Below are 12,302 nucleotides of genomic sequence, written 5' to 3' on the forward strand. Positions count from 1 at the left end.
TATTAGCGTCTTCTTTTTTGACTTTTTTTTACTAGCCAACTATTTAATATACTGTGATACTGCATTTATCACACATGAGAAGAGTAAGTTAATATACTTTTATTTTTCAAACTTAGTTTGTATTGTTTACTTACAATATGCAATGTCTACAACGATCACAGCTATTCACAAAATTTTATAATTTACATAAAACGTATTTGCATCATTTTTTTTATATTTACAACAAACCACACTGAATTTTCAATGTGATGCAAGATTGCATTCAGTCTGAATCTGTATTTACAACATTTGGGAGCAGCTCTATGGGGTCTTTAAGATGAATGAGGCAGGACACCTGCATTCCCATAGACAACTGTCCAGCCACATCCTGATCACCACATTGCAGGGTGTTCCTGTTTGCCGCCGAACCAGGGTGCAGCAAAGAAGCATCAAGTTGTGGCGGGGTTTGTTGAACTTGACGTCTGAAAAGCTGTGAACTGTCAGGAGTGGGCGAGCCCTCGGCTGCTGCCCTGGCTGCTGAGACAGAGGATCTGTTGCGCTCTGGCACTGAGGCGATGGAGAAAGTGTCCGCTCGAGAGTCAAGCATAGCTAGTCATGGTCCACAGCATACAATCTCTGTCTCTGTTCTCCAGCTGCGGAGCTTCCTCTTCAGCTCTGTCTGCACCTGCACCCAGAGTGGAGGTGAATTATTCACCAGAAAATGTGACACTCATTTAGTAATATATTCCAGCCTCACACTTGAGAATTGGATGTGAACTGAAAGGTAAAAAAGTGAATATGTCATGGTGTAGATCAATTAGCCACCATAAAGAACTACAATTCAGATTTGGAAAATTAGACCCCATGATGAAAATGTTTTTAATAACAATGTAAATCCATTTATTCTATTGCATCCTTAGATGACTTGTTCAGCTGCGAGTCCCAAATGACAACCCTACATGGGTTTCTTAAAAAGATTAATATAATCTAGGTCATCATTTTAACTATATGATTTACAAATAGTATATAAGTACTTTTACACTTGGTACACTGGTATATATGGTTAATATGCAGTACCTTCTAAAAATGAGATGAGTTTATCAAATGAAACAACAAACCTCTTTATTGGCATAGCAGTAGAGTACAGCCACCAGAAAGCCCTGGAGAGAGGGCAAATTTTAAGAAAAGACATTTTTGTAGTTTCTAACAGGTATATTGAATACCTTGAATCCTTGAATTATACACTGATCAGCCATAGCATTAAAATCACTAACTGGCAAAGAGAATAACATTGATTAATTTCTGATTATCTCGTTACAGTCACATCTATAAAGAGGTGGGATATATTGGGCAGCAGGTAAACAGTCAGTTCTTGAAGTTGATGAGTTGGAAGCAATAAAAAAAAAAAGTGCCCAAGTTGCCCTGTCCACTACAATGGGCACATCAGCATCCAAACTGGACCATGGAGCAATGGAAAAAGGTGGCCTGGTATGGCAAATCATGTTTTATTTGGACAGCTGGGTGCATGTGCATCATTTGCCAAGGAAGAGACACCAGCAGGATGCACTATGGGAAGGTGGCTCTAGGAAGGTTCTGCTGGGAAACCTTGGATCCTGGAATTTCTGTGAATGTTACTTCCACACATACCACCTACTTAAACACTGTTGCAGACCACATACACTCATTTGCACCAACGGTATTCCCTGATGGCAGGGGTCTCTTTCAGCAGCATAATGCTCCTTGCCAAGCTGCAAAAATTGTTCAGGAACATCTTGAGGAACATGCCAAAGAACCCAAGGTGTTAGCTTGGCTTCCAAATTCCCCAGATCACAATCTGATAGGATGTGCTTGAAAAACAAGTCAGATTTATGCAACGTACAGAGCTTAAAATAATCTTCTGCTAATTTCCCTGTGCCTCATGCCACAGGAGTGGTGCAGAGTTCATGTCAAGATGGGTCAAATTCATTTTGGCAGCACAAGAGGGACCTACACAGTATCAAGCAGATGGTTTTTATGTTGTGGCTGATCAGTACATTTACTGTGCAGGAACCCAATAGATAATGTCTTGATAGTAACATGGTTTGAGAGCGGTAAATATAGTATACTTGCAACAGCAGTCACCTAAGTCCCAAGTACTGTTGAACTCACCTGGAATGAACTGATGAACAGGGTGAAGAACACTTTAATGTAGTGCAGAATGCCTGTTGTCTGCTCGTCTGTGGCGAAAATGAAAATTACCTCATGAATTCCAAACAGAGGAATGAGGGTAAGAGTGGCCTTGGCGAGCCTAAAAGTACAATCCAGACAGAAAAGCAATTTGTCACATACATGCTTTGTTTCAACAGTCATTTTTTCCTTACAAATCCTATTAATGCTGGGGAAGTTTTGGCGTCATAAGACAGAGGCTCAAACAAATGTAATCGTCACTGAAAACAGGATGAGATGACTCGCCGAAGTTTGTAATCAGGGTATCGACTCTGGTTGTTGGCGCGTAATTTGGAAAATATGACCCTCAGGATCTTCATGAAAATCAAAAAGTTGATCTGTTGATCAGAAAATCAGAACATGAATTGTTGTATCCCGTGCAAAAGATACGTGAATTGTGACATATTTTATGCAAAAGAGTCCAAAATATGAGACAATGATGCAATCAAGGTATGTGACTAGACACTGAGTAGATTATTTGTTGAAGTCATCCTTACGAGTGAAGCAAAAAGAACTGGAAATCGAATAATCCACCAGTAGTTCATGTTTTCATTGACAGCCCAACACCTGAAAAGAAAAGGCAGATGTTTCTTTTCCTCCCATAGATCTGTGGGGCCGAGTTCTTCACACTAATTGGTCTGACACAGGAGGACACCACAGACACATGCAGACTCACTTACTCTTTATTTTCTTTCAGTGTCTTCACCACCACCCAGGGAACCACAAATAGCAGTGGAGTTCCTGAGGTAAAAGAAACAAAGCCTGCAAGGTTTAGAGCTCAAAAACAAGGCTTTGAACTGCATGTGGAATCTGTGCAAATGTTTCCATGGCATCCATCTAAATAAAACACACTGCTGTTACAGGGCACACTTGGGTGTCACATAACCCTGATTTGATGCGTATTTGTTAACAGCCTTGCTAGAGAAGGGCAAGGGCTTGATGGTCAGATGTGCTTCCTGCTGCTGCTTCTGTGCAATGTCCTTTTAGTGTAAATTCTGTTATTTCTCTGATGTGCTTTTTGGTGCAAAACAACTCTTTGGTGCAGATTTTAAAGGATAGAAAAGGGAATCATCTCCCACAGTTGTAGATAATAAGCCCCCAGAAGAACTCTGTAGATGCATGTTATGTTGGACATAAAGAGATTGAACTCACCCCAGCCGAGACAGATGTACGGAAGGTATTTGTTGTTGTCAATAAACACGGACGCAATAAGCACTGTGTACAAATAAATTGCCTCTCCAAAGAACCAGTAGTGATTGGCCAGGACGCAGTACTGCATCATGACCTGTGCTATCCTGCAGCCAGTAGCAGCCTAGCAGAAATATAACATAAACACAACAAAGACTAAATAAAAACTACACAATATGAACATAAAAAAGCATATTATAAAACACTAATTTTAACAACAGCAAGCGCTCATCAGCAAATCTGAAGACCTACCTGATGACTGAGCATCTCACTCACATCCGTCTGTTTCATGATTTCTCTTCCCCAGTGGCGTTCCAACATATTGTCCTTTACCATGACAGCAACAGCTCGCAGGATGAAGGACAGGAAGAGGTTAGCATGAATGTAGTTTCTGGTGCAATGCAGCTTCCTGGCAGGGGGAACATTGAAATAACAGAAACTGAATGTTGTATGTCAGGGCTTTGTCTTTGTTCCTGATATTGCTGATTTTCTGGTATCCAACACGCGCAAAGCTAGTTTCTGCTTGAACATATTTGTTCTTGTTATATTATGTGATGATTTATTTGCATTTGAAAGCATCTCTCTTAGTATCTGGAAAGGCGTGAACATGGCAAATTGTCAAGCAGACTCTTTGTAGTCCATACTATTATCCTTGTTGTAAGGTACAATTTATACAATACAATAAAATACAAAAGACAGGACATTGATCTGATCAGCTTACCTGAAGCTTAGAAGAATGATAAGAGCCATTATAAGGGTGGACAGGGACAATGAATAGCCAACGGTGTACAACATCCTGAAGGTCACCATCAACTGTTTGAACCACAACTGTAAAGACAAATCCACACTCGTCACTTTACTGTTCTCATAACATTACTTAGATTATAAAGATACTGAACACAGAACTAACACTGAATCATCACATAATGGTGTGCTTTATTTGCAGATAATTGCTTATCAGATGACTGTCACTCACTGCATCAACATATTGTAATTCACATAGTGTTGTTGGATATAAATCTATCGTTAAAATCTACTACTGGCACTGCTAATGTATTTAATGTTATTATGTTAATTTAGCATTTTTCATAGAACCTTAAGGAGCCTTGTGTTTCATGTTTGAATAAAAGACATCTGAGGTATCTAGAAATGTTTAAGGGAGTAGGTGTGACATGACAACTTTAAACAAAAAGTCTTTAAAGGCCCCATATTGTGCCCCTTTAAAATATATTTCTGAAAGTCTCACTTGTTCTCTGAATATGTCTTTCAATTTTCACCTCAAAATACTGCAAATAAGGTTCATTTCACCATCACTGCATAACTGTTGTTTTTAACTCGTGTCTCGTGAGTTTTTCAGATGATGTTACAGTTTTAAAATCAGCTTTTTGTGGTGCAGAGCAGCAGCTTGGAAATGCCTCTGAAGCAACTGCTGGTTAACATGTAGGGCTGCATGTCAGTTGCGATTTCACACTTGTTCAAACAAAAACAGGAAAACATGTAAATTAGTACAATTTTACATGTGAGCACAGAGATCAGGAGAGAAGCAAACAGATGTAAACAGCTTCTGAGCTTAGGTTGCACTGAAACGCATAATACATTAACCAACCCAGTCCCTGTTTATTGATTATAAAGTTCCAGCCTCTCTGAATGTTCCTCAGTTTTGCAATTTCCATAAAGCTCTGACCTGTGGGTATATGAGCAAAGCCGGTGGTAACATTAACCACATAAGCTGAAAAACATGCTAGCACTCAGGATTTTCCTATTAATGTGGTGACATTTCCATCTACAATACAATTAATTCACTGAATTTTCAGTTTGTCAGATACCGGAAGTGCATGAAGACTCTTGTCTTCACTTTTGCAACCAATAGTCAAACATTTGATATACATTCCTCATGGCTAAGCTATATTAGAGTTTGCAAAGGCAGGTTTATAAAGTAATTAAACCCTGGAAAGTTTAGCATAGTTAATAAATAAACCCTTTAACCTGGATACATTCTTGTTGCCATACCTCTTGGGATATGACTTCTTTTTCCTCCTCACACTGGGTCATGTCTCTCCACACTTGTCCGCTCTGCTCTCTTTCCCAGAGGCCATCAGATCCACATCGCCTACGTACAACACCCTGAGACACTGGATGGGAAACAGTCAGTCCTTCAGTCATTACCTCTCTACTTCCAATTCAAAATTGTACTGGCAGAGAGATTGTATAAGTAACATCGAAAAGTTAGCATTTTAGCACAGAGGAAGGAAACACAAGGAGATATGCATAGCCACATGAAACATACATGCACAGAGGCAAACAACTTGTCTTGACTTAATGTAAAGATAAATAGTTCCGCATTTGGGGAAATACCTTTATGTACTTACAGATCGTTCAATGAGAAGTTCAGTACAAATCTTAAGTCTTTTCAGTAAACAAAAAGATGTAGCCAGTTGACCATAAAAGTGCAAAAAAGCGCAACAGCTAGGAAACATGTCATTTTAGCACTTTGCCTTCACTTTCCGAGTAAACACAGAACAATTAATGTGTTTTTGAAGGTCTGTTAGGTTCATTTTAAGTTTTTCCCCTTTTGATAGAATCTGGATAACATCTGCAGTCTTTGTGCTAAGTTAAGCTATAACTGCCCTCACAGACTGTGTACTTTGTTCTCATTAGTGGGGATTAAAATGCAAAATTATTTAAATATTATTTAAATATCCACAGCAAAGTTCCACTTAACTGTATTAACTGAAATACGGATGATAAACTGACAAAACGCTTATGTCACTTGAACTTATGCTAAATGTCAGTTTGTTGTTGCTATTACCTTTATCATACCAGGGCAGGTATAGAGGACATGAGATGTTGACCATACTTCCAGCAGGAGTATCAGGCCAGCAGGCATATCTGTCAAAAGTCCTGTTACAGAACAAGCCTGCTAGAAGGACAGACAAAAATACACTAAAAAGATATCTGTTGCTTAGCAAAAAGACATAGATGATTATTCTATGTGCAATTTAAAATGACTTCCCATACAAACTTTTCTGACATTTGTGGCAGACTTGCGGTTCTACCTATCTTTGTGAAAAACATATGACAAACAGTCTGATCCATTTGCTATTCCGACTTGTATTTTCACAGTGTCACAGTGTAACAGGCCAATTTAGAATCTCCATTTAACTTACCATGCATGCCTTTATTCTGCAGTAAACCTGACATATTTTTTTCCACAAAGATAGACAGAAGTTTGGAAAAATAAATTTGCTGTTAATTTGTGGCAGCATTGACAAAAATTTGGAAATTGAAACAATTTTTTGCCAGAAATACTATCACCGGCAAACTTAAACTTTCAACTAATTGCAAACCTGCTACCAGAAGGTTACCTGTAGCTTAGCAGTCCTGGCAAACTGTGGTGGCAAAGAACTGGAAAATATGTGCACCAGTAGTGTTAAACTGGACACTGTTACCAGAATGTTGCTGGGGCTTTGCTGCCGGCAGCCAACACTGGAAAATTTGAAACAAGTCCTGGAAACCTCATTTAGTTGCTGCAAATCAACCTCAAGCTTGTTGCAAATCTGCCACAAACATTTTGCTTTGGTAACATTTTTTCAAGTTCCTTTGCCAGATTCCCCTTAATTCTATTCAACTGAACAAAGTTTCTCCGTACCTTCAGGCAGCGGCTCATTTTCTATCATTTTGACACAGTTATCTTTATACTGGACCCATTTCCGGTAAGTCTCCTCTAAGACTTTCCCAGTAGTGACCATCTCAAACTGTAAAGACATATTTTATATATGTGTATTTAAAAAAAACATACTTCAGATATATGTTTCTTCACTTTTATGTCTTGTTGGAAGATTAAAAAAAAAAAAAAAAACTACAGTAAAACTGATCCTTGCATACTACTTTTTTCTCAAACTAACCTGAGGAAATTTGAGAAACAGCAGGAAGATCACAGCTATTATGTCGTGTGCCCGTTCCATCACTGCAGGCTTGGTGTTCCTTATGGAAAAGACTGTGAGGGAAAAGTAGATCAGAACACTTGTGACTGCTGAAACACAAGATCACACAGTCTGAGTTCAATAAGTGCTAACTTCATATGTCAAATCCACCTTCGCGAAGACCACCTATTCATCTATCGGCTGATCAAGAACAGTGAAATTAGTGTCAAGCATGGTGGTGGCAGTATTATGAGGTGTAGCTGTATTGCTGCCAGTGCAACTGGTGCTTTACATAAATAAAAAGTCCAATCTGATATCAAAACTGGTAAAGAAATGGCTAAATCAGGCCAGAATAAAGGTTTTAGGCCGGTCTCCCGAAAGTCCTGACTTAAACCCCAAAGGAAGTGGTCAAAGAAACAAACCAGAAGCTTGTGGATGCTCTCAAAAGTACCTTTGAGGTTCTTGTACTTTACTTGACAGATCTGTTTGGTAATTCTTGCTTCAGGCTATGATATAATTTCTGAAGATTATAACAACGCTTAATTGTGCGGCTTGTTTATGAAAACCAGACAAAATGGTATCTGCATAGTAATTTGGAATAAGATGCAATGGTGCTGTGCAGCTCCCCACATGTTAACCCACGGCCTTGCTGCCATGGAACCACATTCATTAACACAGTGGACTCAGGGGGCTTCATGTCCTCATCATCTGTAGGGGTCCCACCTCAGGCTCAGTGCAGCCTGTCGGGTGGCATTTGACAGTCACTGCCTGTGGCAGCTTGAGGAATGACAGAGACTTAGTTTGTTATTGCAGGAACTGCCTCATGTTGAGCTTTCTCCACTCTCCTTGGTGTGATGGCAGGAAGCAAAATGCCGCTTACTGATTTCTGAGTGGCAATTAATACAACATTTTTTATTTCAGATAGTCGTGTGATGAACAAAATCTTCTCTCATGAACCATTTCAGGGTTTTACACAACTTCCATGCTTTCTTGCTATTTCACACCTAAAATATAACGTATGGCTTCTCCATACACTGTTAAAAAAAAAATGTAATTTTACAGATTTTTTTCCTTTTAATTTTAGAGATTTTTTTTTCAGTATTTTTAAAAATATATGATAATGTTAATAAAACTACAAAAACTGAAGATAAAAACGAGATGTTTTCACAAAAAAGGCAAATAAATGTGTTTACATCATTCTTCGTATTATTAAAAATTTTTATTAATTTAATTGTTACACATATAAATATCTTTCAGGAAACATTAAAAAGCTTTCATGAAAAAAATATAGCTAGAAAATGTTTTTATTTCTGTAAAGTTGTATTTTTATGAGATGTTCTTTTACAGTATTTTTTTTTAGAAATACTTTTTAAAAAAAAAAAAAAAATCAACCTTAGCTTAGTTTTTATGAAAGTCATCTTCTTTCTCAGTTTTCAACCAGCAAGGGGTAAGATTGCTAGTGTAAACTGATTTTTTGTCATCCAATCAGGACTCGTTGAACTGTCTGACTCTATTAAACCTACAGGACTATGATTTTATCTGATTTGATCTGAGTGCTTGTATTTCAGCAGCTGGGGTACCCAAAAATAACCATCTTGTAAAAACATATATTTACAATATTAAACTTGAATTTAACAGTTTAATCTATTTAATGAAAAGGAAATATTTGGAAAATCATGACAAAATTCAGAAACTGCAATTTCCTTTTTTTTTTTTAAGGATTAATTTTATGGTTACCTGCAGTTACTAGGTTTACTCTTTATTTACATTAGACATGTAAATACACAGTCTATTTGTATAATTTTATTATTATATTTTGTGTAAACAAAATACAGCAAAATTCAACAAAAAAACTACTTTTTTTTAAAGAAAGTCAGTGTGGGCTTACTGACACAGCAGGGGTTCAGCTCTTGTAGCTGCTTTGGGACATCATAAATCACAATAGAAGTCAAAACAACGCTACTGAGCACAACAAGCAGATCCTAACAGATCATCGAAACCATGAGTATGTGAGCAGCATATGAACGACTAATAAACGTAAACAAGTGATGCCTCAGCTAGAAATATCCTTAAGCATCCCTTACATTCTGTACAAAACAAACTATGGTTACGTTTTCCAACAAAGAATTAAAGATACTGTCAGATGTGGCCATATTGCTTGAATTGTCTTCAGATTAAACCACAAAACCACAACAAAAATAGATATTTTTGCCAGCGGCCATCATAAAGAAAGCATAACATGGTTATTTAAGTAGATTTTTTTTCACTTAGCCCACAGAATGCTGGTGTTGTAACATGTTCCTTAAAAATGCGTTATAGAAAAAAACTATTTTCCTATTTTAAAACATCTACATAGAACAGCTCCAGTAGACAACTGCTAAAGAATACAAAACATTTAGTCACTTACTGTCAAACGAGCCTTTGGAAGAGCTGCTGTCAGAGATGCGGATGTCCAGTCCGGAGCGTTTCTATGTGTGTGAGAGAGAAGCTGCACCTGAACCTCATCACAACCTTCCTCTCAATACACCGAGTCCTCCACTCGTCTTCATTATCAGCTATGATCAGGCTGATTGTTTAATAGTCCCCCAAAACTACATGTAACTGATGCGTTTTCTATCTTCCACTGACACCAAATGCGCGTCAGAGCAGCTTTACCAAATCGCTCACACGTGTTTTTCTGTTGTGCATTTAAAAAAAAAAAAGTCCTCGATCTGTTTTGAGGAACAAAAGAACGTTTCCGAATTGTTTTTGACCGGTTATGTGTGTTTTCGTGACTCAATGAAGCAGCCTTTTAGGTTGTTTTTGCGCAACTTACATAATGGAGGAAACTTGAGAAGGTGCATTTTCAGAAATCCACAGTATCTTGGTCAACATCTAACAGACTACCTCGAGGGGTGCTATTATTAATTACAGGGCTACTAAATGGCTCAGCATGGCTAAACTTTGCGCAAATGTGGATACTAGTCTATTCATTTTGGATGTCGTCTCCCCCCAACACAAAGTAGAAAATATGTTAATTATGTCTTCCTTTTACTATCGGTTTGATATGTCCTGTTTATTCTCAATGTATGTCTGTTTGCTTGGAAAACGGACGCGCAAGACTCCCCCTCCCAGTTCTCCACTAATTAATTAAATCCCAATTACGCATGGTCGGCTCCATTAAGCAACAGTGATCGTCTTGTGGAGTCACAAAAAAAGGGCACAACTGAATTCCCGAATATTTAGACCAGAGCTCAGCATATTTGTGCTCCTCATCATTCACCCCTGTCATCAGTCATGTGTCCTGGGGTAATCGGATTATTCTAGTCGTTCAGCATCACATCTCCGTCACCCAGGCGACCCAGATCAAGACCCAGCCTGTGTCCGTTTGGGTTTTTAGGACACACATGCTTGGTCAAGGAGGTCAAAGCTTTGGAAATAGCTTTATAAGCCTCACCACAGCTTTATCACAGGATCTACAGAGAGTTACTTAATGGTTGTCTTTTTGTTCTGACAGGTATGCGTGAATTGTGGTGTGGGCCTTTCTAAAATACGTCCAGTGGTGTACTCAAGCCAAGTTCAAGATTTCAAGAATGATTAAAGCAAAAATCATCCGAATGCTATTTGTAAATGAGAGACTTCAGCTTGTGTTTTCAAAAAAGTTGCAAAAAATGCTAAAAAGATGTTTCTGTTTGTCATTATTGGCAATTGGATGTAGATTAAGGGCAAATTCATGTACATTTATGTGTGCAGAAACTGAAGGGGCCTGGCTACTTCCTGGACAACTGTGTGACAGTGTGTGTGCCTTCTTGACTTGTACTGAGTTTGTCAGAAGTTTTTACCTTTGAATGTGCAAGGGATAGCGTGTCAAAACTGTCACATTGCCCAAGATACATATCAAACTTTTTTCTCTGACATTAGCTTCATCTGTGAAATTCAAAACAAGCCTGAAATGCTGTTGATTTGTGCAGAAAACGTGGAGGAATCACTTCTTCAGATGAGACCACTTAGTTTATACCGAAGCAGAACTGAGAGCCTGCGCTGATAATGTCACCAGAAATAGGTTTCGAGCTTTGTTTACCATCCTTCGAAATAAATTATTACTGAGATCTCTAAAGATTAAGGAGACAGAAAGGTTCCTGAGCACAAACTATCAGATGCTATTTCTCCATTCAGGTTTTGATTGGATTCTTTTATTCTGCATTCGTTTCTTGGACATGATTTCTCAGTACCTGACACACTTGAACTTTGTTGTTTTTGTGAATTGGAAAGCTGAAAAGAAACTGGGCTGTTCAGTCTGCATATTAATGCTAACTTTTCCGCACAGACAATGGTAACTGTTGTCTCTGGTGTGACTGCAATGGAGTGAAGATAAATTAGTGGCAAGTTTCATTGGAGTCTGGACTCATGACTGACAGCAACAGAACAGACAGTTTTAAGGAGGGGTTGAGCTATTTTCTTATCACATCTCTGAATTTATTCATACAGAAATAAAATGTCATTTTAATATGCACCGTAGATAAAATGGCAGCCTTTATTCTCCCTGCACAATGATCAATACAATTAACTTTCAGGACTGCATGATTCGAACAGTAGGTGAATTTCACTTCTTGCCAGTTAGACATGACATGTGCTAAGATGAGGTTTTTTACAGAAGCAATATGCTCATTGAAAGAACAGGTTAGATTAAATGACAGGGCAATAAATCAAATGTCGCTATTGAATTTCTTTTGAAGTACAAGTCCCGATTTAAGAAAAGGCAACTTTATATTGAAAACTTCCCAAACAATGATAGCCTGTTTTAAACAAGACATCTTGCTAAAAATTCAGAATAAATGACATGGAGTGGATACAATATCAGACTGAAAGAAAAGCAAAAGAAGTCAAGAGAATAAAATAGAGGAGAGAGAATAAAAATTCTAGTGCATGTGTAGTCTAACAGTCCAAATTTCAACAAAGAGCAAATAAGGACAGATGAGTTTTAAGCTTTGCAAAATTCAAACTTGAGGTCCGCTCGATGTTGTTTTG

The 12,302-nt window shown here is 38.1% G+C and overlaps 1 protein-coding gene across 1 annotated transcript; it reads right to left on the reverse strand.

The window, feature by feature from the left end:
• Positions 1-107: 107 nt before the first annotated feature.
• LOC111579684 (glucagon receptor-like) lies at positions 108-9,931 on the reverse strand. Its single transcript, XM_035955772.2, has 14 exons — positions 9,703-9,931; positions 7,278-7,369; positions 7,022-7,127; positions 6,182-6,292; positions 5,383-5,504; positions 4,094-4,200; positions 3,625-3,781; positions 3,337-3,496; positions 2,865-2,925; positions 2,682-2,751; positions 2,431-2,522; positions 2,128-2,266; positions 1,098-1,139; positions 108-664 (listed from the first exon to the last, which is right to left on the reverse strand). The coding sequence occupies exons 2-14, from the start codon at positions 7,335-7,337 to the stop codon at positions 593-595; spliced, it is 1,299 nt and encodes a 432-aa protein (XP_035811665.2). The 5' UTR covers positions 7,338-7,369; positions 9,703-9,931; the 3' UTR covers positions 108-592.
• Positions 9,932-12,302: the final 2,371 nt, after the last annotated feature.

Source organism: Amphiprion ocellaris, chromosome 18 (assembly GCF_022539595.1).
Source record: "Amphiprion ocellaris isolate individual 3 ecotype Okinawa chromosome 18, ASM2253959v1, whole genome shotgun sequence".
Taxonomy (NCBI): domain Eukaryota; kingdom Metazoa; phylum Chordata; class Actinopteri; family Pomacentridae; genus Amphiprion; species Amphiprion ocellaris.

What these genes read in the sequence shown, in the direction of transcription:
- LOC111579684 (XM_035955772.2), bottom strand. Translation starts at nt 7,337, where the DNA reads ATGGAACGGGCACACGACATAATAGCTGTGATCTTCCTGCTGTTTCTC. An exon ending in GTGAGATGCTCAGTCATCAG is followed by an intron (nt 3,497 to 3,624) that starts GTAGGTCTTCAG and finishes TATTTCTGCTAG; the next exon opens with GCTGCTACTGGCTGCAGGAT. An exon ending in GTACATCTGTCTCGGCTGGG is followed by an intron (nt 2,926 to 3,336) that starts GTGAGTTCAATC and finishes CTTTTACCTCAG; the next exon opens with GAACTCCACTGCTATTTGTG.